The sequence below is a fragment of the Pezoporus flaviventris genome, unplaced genomic scaffold, assembly GCF_033815535.1.
Source record: "Pezoporus flaviventris isolate CSIRO_AGI_PZ_B2104156 unplaced genomic scaffold, CSIRO_AGI_Pfla_v1 ptg000213l, whole genome shotgun sequence".
Taxonomy (NCBI): domain Eukaryota; kingdom Metazoa; phylum Chordata; class Aves; order Psittaciformes; family Psittacidae; genus Pezoporus; species Pezoporus flaviventris.
In genome coordinates this window covers 2959679-2978608 of record NW_026892761.1, presented here as the reverse complement: position 1 = coordinate 2978608, position 18930 = coordinate 2959679, and the positions used below count along the sequence as shown (strand labels likewise).

The following is an 18930-nucleotide window of genomic DNA, read 5'->3' as shown; positions in this document are numbered from 1 at the left end:
GTTACACTTGCCCAGGACGTGAGAAGTAAGCATTTCTTCAAGCCTCGTTTCATCTGTCCACCTTGTGGCACTGACAGGAACAAGTCAACAGAGCAAAAATAGCCAAAACTACCACACACACACAGAGCAAATGAAACATCATTTACAACACACCAATGTTACAACAGGAGAACACCAGCACATTTACCCTCAAGGTAATGTGCTCAAAGGACGAAGGGTTCTGAGGAAACTACCAAAACCCAACTCCTGAAATACAACTGTTCCAATTGGAAAAGCCAAGTTTTCTCCCCCAAAAAGCCCTTCTCACAAATCCATAGATAACCACTGACCAGTAAACAGGTTCATTTTCCATCTGATGGTTTTAGCTAGTGAGGGTTTGTTGATGAAACAGCCCCAAAGCCCTAGTTGCAAATCACAGGACACTCCCTGGGAAAGGTCCAGGAATTTAACTATCAGTAACTTCACCAAGGACCAAACGGTCCCTTTTCACCTTCCAGATCTCCTATAACAAGAGCAGAAATTATTGGGCTGGGTCTGCATTGTCCAACCTCTGTTCCAAGATGGACCGAGACGGGAGAAAGCACTCCTGTGAAGTCCGGTTCATGCAACCCCACAGATCAGCACAAGGCTCCAATGGAAACACCCCTCAAATTGGGGAAGACTTGGAATGCTCATGAGTCGTAACGGGAAACTCACTTCAGGAGGAAAGGGCCTTGTAACCTTCCTCCATACTTAAAGTTTGGGTGCCCCCAAAATACTTGCATATGCTTCCAGCAGAATGATTCTTCACCCCAGTTTGTTTAAATGGGCTCTTGCTGCTGGTGGCTTCACCGCACACACCAAAACCTGCGGTGAAGATGAACTTTTGCATGGCTAAGTACAAGGGTGTGTGCTGGACTTCTGCTGGAACACAAGGAGAAGCAGCCACAAGACCCATAACCACTACATACTCATCCTGATTTTCTTGTCTAGAAGCATTTTACAAGTGGAAGCCTTGAGAATTTCTGAGTGAGATTTAAGTATCTGAAGTGCAAAATGGAAACAGTTGCCGTAACGCATTAAATCAAAGGATGTGAAGATTTATAAACTATTTCTATATAAACCTCCACATAAGATCTACACTTTAAAGTAGATTAAAATTATCACTCTCACACTATTCCCATGGATTTCCCTGGAGACCCATCCTGGTCACGGCAGAGACCCACCTAGAGAGACCTTCCGTGACCCACATTGTCTCTCCTTGTGCTCCCACTCTCCCCTGCCACACCACCACCATTCTAGTTGTTGGGAGGGCTTTGGCAATCCCATGGGAAGGAAGGGGATTAGGAACTATTCCTATGATTCTATTTTAATAGTCTTGAATGGAGAGGAGGCGAATATCCAATATGTGTGCAGTGAGAACGCTGCAGGAATTACTTTACTTCCACCCTCTTTTTCCTGGTTTATTGCATGATCCTTGCAGCCTGCACCTTTCCAGGCAGGTTGGACAGGAGCACATTCCTGTGACTCATCAGGGAAAAGCAGGACAGCACGGCTCGGGTTTCAGAATGATGACAGCAAAATTCCGGCCGCTGTGCCTTGGTCCTTTTGGTTTACACGAGTACAAAACGTGACATTCTAAATCTCTGTCTCATCTTCTATGTGCTGTTTTTTAATGGTCAGTTCAAATTCATTACCAAGAACTACACTGATAAAACTAAGAATAGCACAATCTGGATGTTTTGGGTCAATCACATGACGTATGTGCGAGAACTATATCCACACCACGAATCTGTCACAACCAATGTCATAGTAAGAAGTACTTGTAAAATAGATACAAGGTACTAGCACAAAGGTAGATCAAAGTTCCCAGGGCAGCAGAATCAGCAAGCGTCCATGAAGAAAGATGCAGAAGCATCTTTTATTCTGCAAGTTGACACTGTGGCTGTTTAGAAAGGTTTCCAAAGGAAGGGATGCAATTCTGTGCTGCTTTAGCCAACAGAAAATACGCAGACATTCGCTAAGCTTCATGAAAGTGTAACAGTTTCAAACTACAACACTCGTTTATACCAATTAAAACTGTCTACCGAACAGTACTTGATTAGAGGAATCGCTGGTAGAGGCTTTGTATGGACTAGTTCAGTCATGTGTAGGACATTCAGCGCTTCACAACACCTACCAACTACATGTTCAGGTTTGGAGGATGCGTTGCTGTTTGAAGGACACTATCAAATAGTGGGCACACTTTGATGAAGAATCAAGACTACTTAATCCCTACATATGCAAATAACCTGTGAGGGCTGCAGACGAACCTAACCCAAAAAACTACTTCTCCTATTTTATGAGGAACCAGAGTTTTTCTCCTACGAAGTTCTGAGGTTTAGTGACAACATTAATGTGCTGCCATGTAATTCAGCTGAACCAACTCGCTGTGTTGTTACACAGGGTGGGATCCAAGGCACAGGAGCTCCCAGCTGAGCGTGAGGAAGGAGCAGGACTGCCTCTTCCACTGGCAGTTCACTCTTCCATTCACTACTCTTCCGTTCACTTAGCGTGGCATAAGCACAGCCCAAAGCTCAGCCTTCCTTCTGATAGCTATGGAAGCATGGAAGTGTATGTTTGGAAGAGTTAACAGAAACATGGACTCTTCTCAGAGGGCAGTATAGCATTGTATGTGGAATTTAACTTCTGAACAGGTACCACAGCTCAGCAAACTGGTGGGATATGAAATGAAGCAGGTATTCTCTCTCAGACACCGGGTTTCAAATTGCTTGGCCTTGGAGTCCACAAACAACTTGAAGACGCAGTCAATGCCTAGCACACACACTGAGCACTGTATTTTACACAGTGGTGGTTCCAGTCCTTCTCATCAGTAGCTCCAGCATACCTACAATAAATGCTCCTCAACAAATTGAAAACAAAAGGAAAGAGGACTACTGAACATCAGCCTATCCAAGGCTCAACAAGGAGTTTCAACGCAGACAGATTAATGCCAGAGTGAGGCATTCAGTGGCTCTTCCATTCTCCACTTCAGAACATACAAGTGTACCTCCTTGGCTTGATGTTAGAAACGTCACTTAAAACAAAACATGAATTCCTGTTTTCCCCATTCTGGCCTGTGAGCAGCAGGATTCCTGCTGACTGAAGAGGCTGAAAGACTGAGAGGTTCTGATGGAGCTAATGAAACAGCTCACCGAATCCTCTGGCAGGGAATGAAAGCGCATTCCTTACAAGGCTTAAGAAACAGTGCTACTATGGTATGTTTACTACAGACATAACTATAATCTCTCCCACTAGATGTCAAGAGATACAGAACCCCCCAAGGACATTCCCCATGAAGCTAAGCTAAATATTACAATACACAGCTAAGAATGAAACTCCTGTAAGGGGTAGATGACACAACTGCCACATTATCTGCTGTGTTACAGACGAGCCTGTTGAAAGCCTGATGGTCACATGTATTTCACTTCTGTACACCACAACAGTGATGTTTCAGCACCATAATGTGGCTGTTGAAGCTTGATTTAAAAGTGATTTCCAGTATAGCAATGCTGTGTGAAGGATCCACGGGATTCACTCACCATAATCCCTCTGCTACACCAGGAGGTTGCTTTACACCCCCAGAACAGAAATTACTCAAAGGAAACGTTGCTCCTCTGATCTCATAACAGTATTTTTGTATAGCATTCTAACCTATTCTGGTTCTTCCCCCTCCCCTCCTCACCCAATCTTCCTTTGGAATGGCTTTGGAAAAGCCACCTCAAAAACGCACCACCACCTGCTCTAGTTTCTATTTAAGTTACCTCATTTGTGACATGTTATTTTGCTGGAGATACTATCTGCTTCTTCCAATTATTAAATACTGAAGAAATGTGCCATTACTTTTGCGTACCTTTATCACAGCTCTTTAAAGATCTTTCATTTCTTGCTCGATTCAATGCTAGAAGTTTTAAACGATGTGTAGAGAACTACAGGCAGTTACAGCCGAGGAGCCTGTTTTGTAACGAGCCCGTAAGGCTCAGGTTTTCTTTTACAATCTCTTTTAATAGCAAAAGGCATCACAACTACTACTGCACGGCACTAAAAGGATACTTGTGAAAAACATCTTGCAGCCATGAAGGCTGATGGTGACATTACTGATTATGAGAAGTTTCCCTATGGAATTAAAAATCTAGCATAAAGTTGCTTATACCCCAGAATTATTGCCTCTGCTGTCTTAATAATCCCAGCCTGGTTTGTGTTGGTAGGGACCTTAAAGCTCATCCAGCTCCAGCCCCTGCGACGGTCAGGGACCCCTTCCACTGGAGCAGCTTGCTCCAAGCCCCTGTGTCCAACCTGGCCTTGAACACTGCCAGGGATGGGGCAGCCACAGCTTCTCTGGGCAGCCTCACAGGGAAGAGCTTCTGCCTAAGAGCTCATCTCAGTCTAAATACTGTCTTAACAGTTCCATGTTCTCCTCCATCTACACTAACTATTCCCCCTCTCCCCTGGACAGAACTCCTCACTGCATCATGCAGGCAGCGCAGGCCAACAGCTGCATCGTCTTGTCCAGCTTGAGCAGAACTGGTCAAGTGGGGCCCAAGGGAGCAGGATGTTGGCAGCCCCATGCTTTAGAAGATGCTGCCTTGCACACCGGTGAGTCTTCAGCATGGGGCTGCTGAAGCATGTGTGGGTCCCGCAGCTACCGTTCACGCTCTTCTGACACTAAAATAGAGTGGTTTAGGGGAAAAACAACACAAAAAAAAACCCAAACCCACCAAAACCAAGCACCCAAAATACTAAACCAAAACTACGTTTCAAACTCATGCACAGCAGTTTGTGTGGCACCAACAGTGAGAAAGCTGGTAGTTAACATTTTTCTGTTAAAAAATATAAAATTCTGTAAAATGCCACAATAAAACGAGTACAGCTACCTGTGATCTGCCTCAAAGTGGATCATTTACTACACTTTAAAAGGATTTCTGTGACTTAAATAGTAATAAAAGTCAAATTAGAAGGAAAATTCCCACCAGTGCAGCTTTGCAGTTGTTATAAAAGCGAGCCCACCCGTTAGCAGATCTCTTTTCAACAGCCCATGTAAAGGCTGCACCAAAGAGTAGTTCTGTGTTTTGAGAAGAACGTCTCTTAAGACAGGCACCAGCACTGGCCTCTACAATAGCTCAAACATGCAACAGGAATGCAGGTTGGAAATAACAGCCAGAACAATGACCTATTTAGGAATTCCCCCAAAGCCCAGCCAGCAGTCTGAGTGTCTCTCAACAACGGGCCTGTGCAGCGGCACTGCGAAGTCCTGCACCCGTTGGTGCTCAAGATGCAGGTGCCTGCCCCATCCATCTCCCCGTGCCGTTGCTCCAGCATGCCACAGCTGTCCAGTCAGAATAGCAGGAGAGGGCAGCCTGTGTTGGCACACATCACAGTGGAGGACAGGCTCTTGGCTCAGGGAAGATGATCTTGTCCCTATTTGCCAGTATCTGACAGCTGCATTTTTCCCTTTGTGAAGCTGTTAGGATGGGCAGGATTTTTCAATTAAAACCAGTGGTGCTCCCACAGCTTCCCTCTGCCTATGTCCTACATGGATTGTCCGATGCATTTGCAGTACGATCTCGTTCGGCACCACTTGTGATACGGATAATCACAACAGAGCAGAGTTTACTCCAACCTCTCCACCCCAATGCAATGGCCGATACCGAACTTTAATCCATGAGTTCTTCTGAAGTGAAACTTTCTGATGCATTATCCAGGTTAAAAAACTGAACAGAACACATGGGTGAGCTGGTGCTTTACAGGTCAGCTATAAAGCACTCTACAATGGCAGGTTACTTACCCGTTAGGAGACGTTCCTCAAGAGCAGCCTTTCACAGTCACCCATGGGATGCATGCCTGACATCTCAGCCTCAGACACTGTCGGAGTCAGTCCTGATCCCGTCAGGTGCCACTGAAGCACCCTCTTGTGGCACTGAGCGCTCAGTGCCCAGGGCTGTGGAGGTGAGGTGTAGTTTGTAACCGCTCCGCTTCCACGGCCTGCTCTCTTCAAACTCTGCCACATTTTTTGTCATATCCCTCAAAGACACCTTAGCGTTAGTCCTAAATAATTCACGAGGGTCGCACTATCCTAGTGTTAGTTTTCACTGTTACCTGCCTACAAGAACCACGTGTCTGCTGCTTTCAACACCAAACCAGACTTTTATTACCTGGTGTTTCAGGTGTGCCTCCTGCCCTGCTGCTTTTCTTCTAAAGCCCCCATCAGCGCTCATCTGCACCACAATGAGAAGGTGGCAATGAAGCTGCCTGTGTGCCGAGCCTTTACATTCAGACACACAAGGAAGTAAACCTCTCTTTAAAGCTAATCCATTCAGGAAACTCCAAAGCAAGGACCTTTTTACGTGGTGATTTGTCTGCATTCAAGCTAAGCTGTAGCTATGCTCATGCAGATCTGCAGCTTAGATATGCAAAGCTGTCTGGTCTATAGGAAATGACTGTGATTTATCTGATCCGCATCTTCACAACTACACCACTCTGGAGTGAGACAGGGGCACTATCTGCTGCGAAAAAACAAAGGGCTCCTTAGTTTCCAGATGGATGGTATCATCACTCCTTGCAGGGCCAGGCCATCTTCAGGTTCCAATTCAGTACAGCTCAGACACAGCGAACCATCAGCACCAAGATCAGCTACAAAACTTGACTCCAAAGTGCCAGTGATCACCTTAAAAAAACCCTTTTGTTTGGGACTAGCAGAGAAAGCTTTTCACTGGCTATAGTCAAGTGAGCAAGTTCAAAGAACTAAATATTAGTAAAAGAAAGCAAAACAGCAATAGAGGGTGGTGAGGTTCTTTTAATCAAACTTTCATCACTTTCAGTGTTGATGACAAGAGATAAACCACCCTAATATTTATAGTGCACCCATAAGTTGTACCAGGTTTCTGCCCCCCAGCCCTTCCCCTCAGCAGTGGCTCCTTAACACTGAAGCCAAGCACCCATTAAGGCAAGAGGGCTGGCTTTCTGTTGTCCAAGGCCCTGGGGGTACTAGAGGCAAACAAACAGGCCACATGCCAGCAGCAGGGACCATCTTTCCTAACTTAAGAGACACGGCAGGGATCTTCATACGGCTGCCAGCCACAGGGCAGATGTGACATACCTTGTAGAGCAGAGAAGGGGAGCTCCAGGAGTTCATAGGCAGGAGATGACAATCACTCCCCAAGGATCCCACTGCTCCTTTTAACTGGCTGGCTCCCAGGGGATGCTGGCAGGCCAGCGGTGGCTGCTGGAGCCTCACTCCACAGCCAGGGTTTGATCCTGTGCCAGCCTCCGTGCCAGCACAGCGCTACGTGCTCTCATGACACAAGCTGAGCACCGGAGCTGCAGCCACTCACGTACTATGGTCTTTCCAAAGCCAGAAGATCTCCAGCATGGATTCCTTGGAAGTTCTGGCAGACTCATCTTAGGTGGATCATTATCTGGTCTGTCAGCAGCCTTCCAGAAAAATCCTCAAGTTACAAAGCATTAAGGTTAAACCTGCATCTACAGCTGCCACGTGGCCTGGAAAATGGCCAGGAACATAAAGAAAGTAATTATTTTCCTTCCCCTGATATTCATCAATACTCACTGTCTCTTAGTATGGGTCTATGTTGCAGAATCTAGCATTGAGCAAAGACAACTTGGCTTTCAAGGAGTTAATTCAGATGTCAGAAGTAGTTGAGGTGTAACAGCACGGCTTGGCACCTGCTAGTTTTTCCTACAGGGAAGCACTCATACCAAAACAATAGCACTGAGTTTTAAGTACAATCAGTCCTTGCAGACAAACATTCACGACTTCAGAACAGCTCCACAGTTTAACATAGAATACTTATTTAATAGTTAAGCTAAACCAACAGCAGTATATACACACTGCGCTCCATTGAAGAATCACAACTCAAGCTGGTACAATCTTGCCTGAAGAGGAACATTAAATCTGCACCAGCCTGTGTGCAGACAAGGTATTTATTGGTTCCTGCATCAATTTTCCCTTCTAACTCTTCTGTCTTGAGTGTGCTACATTTCCCACCTGCCCTCTATGGCAATCTATGTTTCTTTCCTGTCTTCGTGCTATTATTATGGAAAGAAAATAATACCTATATTATGTATGCTATAATCCTAGGATTTTGATATGCACATCACAATTTCAGATGATGGGCTCCCAGTATCACTATTCCCTTTACGAAGTCTCCACATTTTGTTAGAGGTGTGTATGAACAAAGCAGTCCAAATGCCCTCTGTATCCGGGATCAAGCAAGCACTATTCACTTTATGAATAGCTCTTGGGAGTAGAAATGTTTAGCTGCAGAAGAAATGAAGACGACTGAAAGGGGATAATAAAAGGGAATTTGTATCACAGAGCCAGGGCTCCTCAAACCTGGGCTCCCACTTCCAGGAGGTGGCAGCATTGTCTCTGTAATTCGCTACTGGGAAACACGATCAGGTACCACGACCATTGGGCAGAGTAGTACCAAGTAAGATGTTAACAGTAGGTAACTCACACTATGTATCTGACTACAGCTAAGCAAACAGAATTCTTTTCTTCTGACAAAGAAATGCTTTTTACTCGGAAGTTATACTACAAACCCAACACATTTACTGTTTAGTTTTTATCTAGAAACCCTCTTCGCTCTCCTGCGCACTTTACTGTTACCAACAGATGCAGTTAAGATGCTTCAGGAGCTTTAGCACCTGAGTAAATTATCAGTTGGTGTATTTCTTCTATGCCTAACAAGTCAGCTGAACTTCAAAGACTTGAAGCACTGACCACTATTTAGCATACTTATCTGTAGTTTAAAAATGGGGATCCTGCAAATGCCTATCTTCCCCCCTTTTGGATTAGTTTTCAATTTTAAAACTGCTGACACCTTTGCCACTGGCTTCTGTTTGACAGATAAATATACAGAAGAAAGTCCCTTCCAAGTGTTTCTCTACCAAACACAAAGTCTTGAGTTCAGGTGCTTCAGACACTGATACTGCTGACAAACATTTGCATCAGCAAACTTCATGTCTGAAGTGTTCCTTTATCCTCTTTTTACAGGGCAGCAATGACTACAATGGACGAATCCTGTTACAAATACAGTATGTGATATTAAATAGTGTAAAACTTTATACTTAAAGTTCCCAGCAGAGTCAAACAGGCAGTGATGCAAACTGCTTCTGCACTTCCTTCTGGAAAAAAACAGGCTTATATTATGTTGTTTAAAGCCTGTCCACCTAATTAAAAATCAGGCTTCCTATTACCATGCAATGTATGTTTGCCTGCTAATAAAACTGAAAACGTTCATGAATCATTTTGGATGGTGCTTCCCCACAAACACCTACATGATCTTACCAGATAAACTGAAGTCTGTTTTGCTGTGTTCTGAATTCTGCATCTCCTTTGAAATGACCCGAATATGATAACACTAGCTCACATCACAAATTCAGCATTTCTATCACAACTTGAATCCTAAATCTCAACAATCCATATATATATATCAATTTGGAAGCTAGGATGACTTTTGAAATTCAATATAAAAGTTGAGCACTGCATATTGAATACATACCCATTTTCCTAATGAACTTAGAAGCGACACCTCTGAAAGGGAATGTAACACCTGATTTCCTCATATAAGTGTAGTTCAAATACTGCCTGCTACTTTAGAAGTACTTGTACTTAATGTTCACTATTACTTCTACTTAATATTCACTAAGTTCAAAGTATTTTCCACTCCAGTTACTGAATAAATAGGATTATTTTCACTGCGAACATCAAGTGTCATTAAACAGCCTCCAGATTTTGGTGTACAAAGTCACTTCCAGGTACAGCCCTAACTCATTCCCCAGAACAGGCTGGAGAAGGGGGCTTGGTGGCAAGGTTTAGATGCAAATATACTATATGCCCCTGTTGTCCAGTACATCTGTAATAACAGCTTGTTTTCTTCTTGCTACCACTCAGTAAAACTACTGTCATACGTAACAATAACAAAGTCTTGTATCTGACAAGTCCAGAGTAAATGTATAAAGCAAATCCACGTCCAAAAGATGATGACCAGCAGAAAAAGTATTAGAGAGACGAGTTCTACTAATCATGTTAAGTTTCCTCAATTCCCAAGTCACAAATCAGGATCTGAAGGACTTAGCTTGAAGCTACTGGGAGAACATGGGAGGTATTTGCAATATTGTGTATGGCAGAATCCCATCCTCAGCCTCCTCTAGGTGGCCCCTTAAGTCCAAACATTAGACACCCAGATGTTTGAACCAGTAACCTTACACTTCTTTCATAAGCGATGTACACAAATGCACGTTTCTAAGCAGTGAGTCACTTTGTTTTAAGATTAGTGTCTAAAATAGATTATATGTTTTGTGAAGTGAGATGACTCTCACGAATTTCTGTAACGCCATAATCTCTCAGCTTTGAGCAGCATTTAGAGCTGTTAAATAAACAGTCTTGTAGAATACTCCTAAAGACGATGCAATGGCAGCTTCTCAGGAAGACAACAGCTCAAACCCATCCATCAAAAAGCAGGACAGTTTTCTTCATAAAGACAAAAATGATTTACCTGGGAATTCACTAATGGCACAGAGTCCCCGTATTAGTACAACTTACCTTGTAACAGCAAGCTGAAGTTCTTTCTTGCACTTGATATGAGAGCTCTTCATCGCACAAACTAGGTTGTGTTCTAGTCACAACTTAAGTCTAACATGGTTTTGAACCAATTAAACAATGTAGCTACAGCAATCTAATTTTCTACTGGAATTGGTTAAATCTGTAAAACCTTCAGTGTGGTGAAACTTAAGAGCAACCCCCTTTAAACACAACTGAACTCTCTACCTCAAAACCTGTATATTCCTGTCTCCTACAAAAACAGACGACAGCAAGAAGGACATTTTAAGTGATATGGTTATATGGACACTTGTAATTATACTGAGATCAAGTGTCATAAGTATTTGACGTGTAAAATCAGCCCTTACAGTTTCTTTTCTGTTTTTCTCACCTACTTTTAGTTAGGTTTTAAATATTACTATTTCTGCTAAAAAAGCTACAGTTCCTCTAGAGTAAGCTTAAAAAAAAATGCAAGTTTATGAAAATATATCTCAAGAGTTCACTATAAAAAAGGCACACAGCCCAAGTAACAAAACACAATGAACATTTGCAGGGAAAAACTATAACCATTAAAACACCTGATGTGGGCAAATACAATTTAAATATACCTAGAGTATCTACCATGTGCTATAAAAATAAACAGCAATTTAGGGTAGCGGGTGTTCTCTCAGTGTTTAAAGTTGCATCTAAAAAAACCTCATCTTCAAGGTAACTTATAAATTTATCAGTTACTTTCCATACAGTGTTTCCATACAGTGTTTGACAACCAGATTTCTGAAAATAAAATGTAAATGGGCTAATTTATGGTAAAAGCTGTGAGAATTGAACTTCTGAATTCATTAGTCTTCACATGAGTAAACATCAGACACTTGGACATGTGTTTTGTAACTGTGAAATGTAAGATTCCATCTGAAGTTCCACCACTGCACTATAAAACTACTTAACTGGAGTCAATGAAAAAATGTCATTAGCAGAAAGACTTGTTGAGGCTACAAAGTAGGAGTTACTTACCTTTGTGTGAGCTACAAAGATGCTATTCAAAACCTGCAAAAATATGCAAGGCAGCATCTCTGCCTAATATCCACTCAAGATGTGTTCTTGCGTGTGTGGATAATGTGTGAGGTATGAACATATAAATACAAAAGGGAAAAATAAAAGGAGAAAAAATACAGTACTGTCTCCCCCCGAATTTCAAAGTAAAAATGGTCCTTAAATCATTTCATGTAAGGAAGAAAAGCAGCAGGAAGAACTTGGATAAAACTTCACAGTTAAAAGCTGTTTGCAGAAGTGTAAAGTACCGTTGGATACCATGATGAAGATTTCATTCTTGGCATCAGCACTGAAAATGCAAGACCTGAGAGACCTGAGATGCCCAAATAATTACAAAAATACAATTCAAACTAGTACACTCAACTGCTGATTCACGGTGCACACTGTGCAGCCCTTCTGTCAAACACAGAGCAAATGTATCAATACTTACCTCTTCTACATTAGAAAGAGTTATTATCTTTATGGGAAAAAAATAAAGCTTAATCATGTAGTTTTCCTCCAGGAATCAGCTGGGTAGATTGACAGGCTCTTAATCATACAATTGGCATATGATACAAATGAAACCTCTAAAAGTGTTTCCCACTCATGTGTATCTCTGGGTGCGGAATCTTTGAAGGTGGAGAAAAGTAGAGTTTGGTGCCATACATTAAGAAAAAAAAACAACCCCAAATCCTAAACTTCCTAGTCTTGCAGAGCCAAGAATGGATGGGCATTCAAAGAAAATGTAAATGATTACTCAGGAATATCCCTATGCGATACATACATTTGAACAACAGTGAAGATGAAATGGCAGCAGTCCTTTCAGGCTTTACAGCATTGTAATTATGATCGCTTGCCCAGGACGGTGTGCTGTTTTCTACTGCTGGCTCTTTAGCAACAGGTTGAGTGTTTGCCTCAGTCTTGGTGGTTGTCAAAACAGTCTTCTTCATATTCACCTCTTTCTTCTCAGGAAATGGTCTCTTTTGGTTTGAAAGAGGTTTAATACCTGCCTGTATGATTGAGTGAGGCTTGGTTAGTAATAATCGTCAGGTGCATTTTACAAACAAGCAGAGATTTAGTTACATACATGTACATAGATTTCTTTTATAGTGAACTCCTGTAAATACACTTGAAATATACACTAACTACAGGAAAAGGCAATAGTAAGACACCACCTCAAAAGAAGAGTACTATCAGTATGGTGGGGGTGAGGTGGTGGTATCTGTTTGCAAAAATACTGCCCATTCTATAGCATTTTCAAAAGTGAAAAGAGAAGGCTTTTATCTTTTTCCTTCCCAAAGCACATATACAATGTAGTCATGTTAGCTCAGAATTGACAATAATTTTGAATTAACTAAAATTCTTCAAAAGAACCCCAAACCTGTGCTGCCATCTAGAAGACCCATGCAAGAAACACAGATCATGAACAAGAAGCTTACCTGCAGCTGAGATTTTGGCATGCCAGGTTTGTCGGGTTTCGGTTTGATCTTCTCTTTAGGTTTTGGTTTGGCATCTTTGCCAGAACTTAAAAACTTCATGGTGGCTGCAGCATGTTTGAGAATGCAGTCATTGCTGCAATACACAGAATCAGGCTGAGCCAAATTAAAACAGCCAGGACCAATGCACTTGGAGGCACCAGGAGCGTCAATTACCTATGGATTGAAATGGAGTGAGTTCAAACTTCAAAGAGGAAGTGACAGAAACATACCTTTGTAGCATTAAGAAATGCTTACATGGCGTACGTGCAGACCACAGCTACGACAGTGACTTGCACAACTGCCAGTGTGAAAGCAACTTTCATTCATGGTGTAACAGAAACAACACATACAAATGTAAGAATTTCCCTCCCATAACACACTGTTTTCAAGTGGCTGGTCTGCCAGCAGTGACCCAAGGGAGGCTGATTTCCTACATTTTCAGATGCCATAAGCACACACATTCTTTTTTTCTGATCCTCTGTATCATGTGAGAAATCTCTTTAATAATGCAGAGCTGCTTTCTCAAGAGCAAGGTTTCTAAAACACATTTTACTTGCATAACACCATCAGCCACTGCCCTCAACCATGCACACTTGCAAAAGGAAGGACTCAGCTATTCAGGTGTACAAATAATTCTCGCTCTGGAGGTTTTCGATTTACCAGTTTTCATTTCAGAAGTCCCCAACTTACACAAATACAACCATTCTCCCAGTTTGCCATAGCCTAAACTTCTTGCACATGGAAAAGTTTGCATATGCAATCTGTATTCCCTTCTGCTTCACAACTACTCTCCATTTATACTGATGTGTTACATACTAAACACTTTCTCTTCAGATGTTAAATGTAGAAAATAGCACTTTCCTTGAAAACAAGAGTACATTAGGTCAAAGTATAGAAATATTTGATAGCTCTTTAGGCTCCACTATATACTCCAGGTATTATGCCTGTAGTCTCACTCTTCTAGATTACTCCTAAAAATGTTATACAACTGACCTAACACTCAGCACTACTGTAGTTCTAACACAGCCCCTCCCCATCAATAGACTGCAATGTGTAATTACCAAAAGGAAGGTTTTCAGGAATATTTCCAATGAAAATTTATATAATTTGATAGCTTTTCTCCTATCAAAAGTTATTAAAACAGCATTATCTGCTGCAGCCTGATAAAACCTCAGTTTAGGAGTTTTCTAAAAATTAATATGCTTTAGAGCACTCTTCCATCATGTACACACTGAACTGTGAAGTACAAGAAGTAGCAACTCATGTTACCTAAAAAGCACCTCAAACTTCAGGTTAACTGAGCTGTCATTTCTAATTCAGGGCATTTTCTCAGATGATGACAAGATCTGCAGTGCTGATGTCTGTACTCATACAATTTCTAGTTTTAATCACAACCCAGACCTCTGCAGTTATAGGTGCTCACGCACAGCACCAAAAAGAAGTCCTTCTCAAAGTGCTTAGAACAGTGGTGCAAGAAAACAGGTAAAGTGAATAATGAGACTGTTCAGTCACTGGTCATGATTTCAACACATTAACATATGAAATGAGCTTTTTGCCTAGAATGGGAGGAATTCTCCAGAGGGAGAGCAGTGCTTGTTTATCCAAGCCATGGAGGGATCTTAACTGAGGTATGAGGGATAACACTGGCCAAAAAAAGAACAGATCTGACTGTTCCGTTCCCTCAAGACATGGTACCCCCTGGCAAACACCAGTACAGCAGTTCCATTCCATTTCCACATGCCAAAAGAACACCTAAAATATAAGCAGTTATTCCAAAAGAGGCAATAAGTTGATAATTATTATGGTTTTTCTTTCACTAAATGAGAGATGCTTAACGCATTCAAGTAACTTGTTAGCATGCTAACACCAGAGAGTAACTAGTGATACCCAGAAGCTGAAATTAATACTAAGACCGCCAGTGAAATGTAGTCCAAAACAAGAGAACTGGACTTCCAAAAATGTTTTTGTGTGCAAAGTAGTCCAAATGTATCTGAAAACATTTGAGAGAAAAATACTGTTTTCTGCACACAGTAAAATAGTGAACACATACATTAAGCTCAAACTTCTCATGTATACATTATCCTCACTACACTAATACAGACAGCTCTGCTATTTAAATTGACTAAAAGTGTTCCATAAACATTTTGTAGAAAATGTACTAAAACAAAAAGATTCCTCCGGAGACGCTTACTCACACTTGTCATTCTAGGGATGATTTCAACGTTTAAAGAACATGTGTGAAAGAATAAATTCATAAAGAATAAATATATAGATAGCTGTAGCATTCTAACAGCAATGACATTAAACATGCTCTTACAGGCACAGTGAGAAAAGGAGAATGTTCAAGACCTGGCATTACTACAGTAGTTTAGGCACTACCAAGATGACCACCATAGCATGACGTTTTTACGTCTGCGTCCATTGAGCTGAAGAAGCTCAATGAAGTATTCTTTGCCTGGATTTTGAACTGGGCATGGAAGAAGATTTTGTATTTCTATTTAATGCCACAATTTGCAATAATTCAAAATACACAAATTCATGTTAAAAACGCTGTATAGAACAATTTTCTATGTACTAATAACTTGGGAGAAGCAGCACCAAGACAGAAGTCAGAACTTCAGAGACTAACTGGGTGTATAGAGAAAGTACAGCTGGAATTAACTCCAACAGACACCTGTCAGTGTTAAGTAAAAAGTTTCACTGTCATTGAAAATGTCCAAAATTGGTTATTTTAAATATAAAGTATATATATGTAGTATAACTCAGTCCAGAATTCTAGTATTTTTCTTAGAAGGTCACCTTATTATTTTACTTCCAAAACAGTATTTAGGAAAGGTAGAATTGCACAAAGCACTTCCTTATGCCTACATTAAACTTTCAAATCCCCCAAATCAAAATAACACTTAGTTTTAGTTCCTGACCTGACAGAACTATGGATAACCAGTAACATTTAGTGAGCTGTTCAGCTTCATATTTAGCTGTTTAAAAAACCCAAGCCAGATTTACAGCCATACAAGTAAGCTGTTGTCTCAATGTACTAAGTGAGGCATGGAAAGTAAGAAACTACTAAAATACTTACAGGTTGAAAGATCTTTAGTTTTTTCTTCCCACTTGGATTTGCAGCTTTTTCAATCCTACCCTTGATTCCTTGGTCCTCAACAGATTTTTGTTCAATTGTTCCTATGCTTGTGAATTCTGTGCCATCCACATTTACTTGCCCAGTGTTAGCTTCCTGCTGGTCCATTTCTGAAGCAGGCTCATCCTGTCCCTGTAGAATGGTGCAGTTTGGACAGATATAGTCCTCCCCATTCCTTTCCAACAACCGCCCTCGAGCCTCAGAAATACCCACGCAGTCACCATGAAACCATTCCTCACATCTATCACAACAAATCATAAACCTGGAAATAAAACAAATAAGAAAGAGTAAAACATTATGAAAAGACAATTAAAGCCCAACAGGTATTTCCTGTAGTAGATCCTAAGTACTCCATAAAGTACCAGTATACTGCTCTGCCTCACTTCCATATTCATTTATCCCCTCTTAAAAATACTAAATAAACTACCCCCCAAACTTCAAACAAACCCAAAAGCTCATTTACTTACACTCAGAAAGTGAGCATTTGGTTTCATTTTTCATCACAGAAAAATTCCAACTACTTGCTCTGTGGTCTTACTTGAAACCTTTGCCTACCTGTTGTTGTGAGGCTGACGACAAATACAATACAGTGCATTCGGGTCATAAATCTCAGACTCAGGTTTGCTTTTGGGCAGTTCCTCGGGTTCTTCATCTGTATTCCCTTTTGCAGCAACGGCAGGCTTTGCCTCCTTCTGCAGCTCAAGATCTTCAGTGTCTTCTTCGGACACCACCACCTGACTTGCAATTTCAGTGCTGTCTACAGTCTCAGGCTCTTCTTTGACAGGCAACTCAGGCTCAACTTCTTTTTCAGGCTGGACATCACCAGTTTCTGTAGGATTCTGTTCAGCGTTTCTTTTCCCAAAGCGCTTCTGTATATCCTTTATTGTCAGCTGCACAGGTTTCTGTTCAACACGTTTATTTCTTAGTCGATTCTGTAGTTCCTTTAGTGTTAAACCATCGCTATCACTATCAGAAGTACCATCTTCCTCTTCTTCCTCCTCCTCCTCCTCCTCTTCTTCTTCTTCTTTTGTACGTCTCGTTTTAGAGTCTTTCTGATCCTTACTGCTCCTAAGGCCAAGCCTCCGAGTTAAAGGTTTTGCGTCTGGAGTGCTCTCTACACTATCTTCTGAAGCAGTTTCAGCATCTGTAGCTGGACAGGATGCTGCTTCACTTGAATCCTCTAGAGTAGTAGGGATACTCCTCCTTCCTCGGCGTCGTACTGTGGTAAGAAATTCTTCCACTCTTTCTGTTCTCTTTGGTTGTCGTCCACTTCTCCTGAGGTTTAAGCCTTGCTGTTGCTGGGGCTGTTGCTCACTAGAGTCCATATCCGTATCTCCTACACCTTCTCGCTTAGCAATTGTGGTCCTTCGAAACCCCCAGGTTTTCCTGAACTCTTTACTTGTAGGCTTGATAGATTTTTGTTCTTCTTCATTGCTTTGCTCACCTTTTTCATCCACAACTGACGCTAAACACAAATGAACAGGTATTAAACTGGTGGTGAAGAAAGATGTTATTTCTTAAGGAGTTTTTTCAACATAGTATGTTTTCTTTGTGATAATGTATCTTTTAATCTCATTCTATGTCCCTGAAAACAGATAAAATGCTTTACAGTCAATGTAATACAACAGCAGCAATTAAGTACCTCACTGAATACTGTGCCAACATAACCCAGCTGTTACAAATGCTTCTGTTACTTAAAAATACATGTATATTCATATATATATATATACACACACACAAAATAGACAAATAATCACATTTTCTGCTCAATCTAAAAGGAATAAATCTTACCAGGAGAACTATTTTCCATGTTGTCAGTATTAGATTCAGATTCTAATGACACTGGCTGTGAACTTACAGCTTGTTCCATAGTATGGCCACCACTGTCCACACCCTGAAATGCTGAAGAAAAACATAAGGTTCAAAACTCAGATTCAAAAATACTCATAGCTTAAGTAACTATTACATATTCTGATGTAATCTACATATTGTTATTGTAACAAATAGTTACCTCGAATTTCAAGCCACTAATAGTCACTGAATAGCAACAAAAAGTTGACTGAATCCCTTCAAAGTACTTAGCTGAATATATGGGTCTGGACACTATACTGACATACTTTATTAAATAGCCTTAGGACTTGTGATATCTCTGATATTTTCTAATACTTCTCAATGGTATGAAATGCTTCCCTGGAGTTTGGGGAAAAACCTCCAGCAGTTCCACTCCTTACATGGACACAGGAACCACGTAAGCAGTAGTGGGAAAGAGCAAAGAACAGAACAAGAAGTCATCCAAACAGACAGTACAGGCAGAGTTACTGCTTTAAAGGTGAGGATGGCATTTGATACCAGTAATATTTTCTGCTGATAACTTACAGGAGGTAAGAAACAAGGTAGAAACACCCATCAGTTTAAAGGAACTGCTGTTTAGGGAACGCAGAGTTAGCCAAAGAGTAAGTGAGGTTTTGGATTTTAAACAAAATGTAAAAACCAGAGAAATCCTCCAGTCTTCCTTGGTAAAATAAACCAAGTCTGTATCCTGACTAACAGCTTAGCTGCTATTTTTCAGTTGTTTCAGAAACACTGGTGGGTATTCACGATAAGGCAACATGCTTTCCCTTCGTTATTTCTCTAGCAAGGTTTATTTGGATAGAAAAAAATATAGAGACAAGAACAACTTATTCTCAAACATAAAAGCTTGTGTAGAA

General features: G+C 41.2%; 1 protein-coding gene across 5 annotated transcripts in view; it reads right to left on the bottom strand.

Annotated features, from left to right (window-relative positions):
• The window catches only part of DIDO1 (death inducer-obliterator 1), a 52783-nt gene that overhangs the window by 18402 nt on the left and 15451 nt on the right, over positions 1–18930 (bottom strand). For all 5 annotated transcript variants that reach the window (XM_061441683.1, XM_061441684.1, XM_061441685.1 and 2 more), the window contains 5 exons: positions 18014–18124; positions 16778–17687; positions 16166–16484; positions 13048–13260; positions 12393–12618 (listed from right to left, as the gene is read on the bottom strand). In XM_061441683.1, coding sequence (XP_061297667.1) covers positions 12393–12618; positions 13048–13260; positions 16166–16484; positions 16778–17687; positions 18014–18124 — 1779 coding nt within the window. The remainder of the gene's footprint in view (positions 1–12392; positions 12619–13047; positions 13261–16165; positions 16485–16777; positions 17688–18013; positions 18125–18930) is intronic.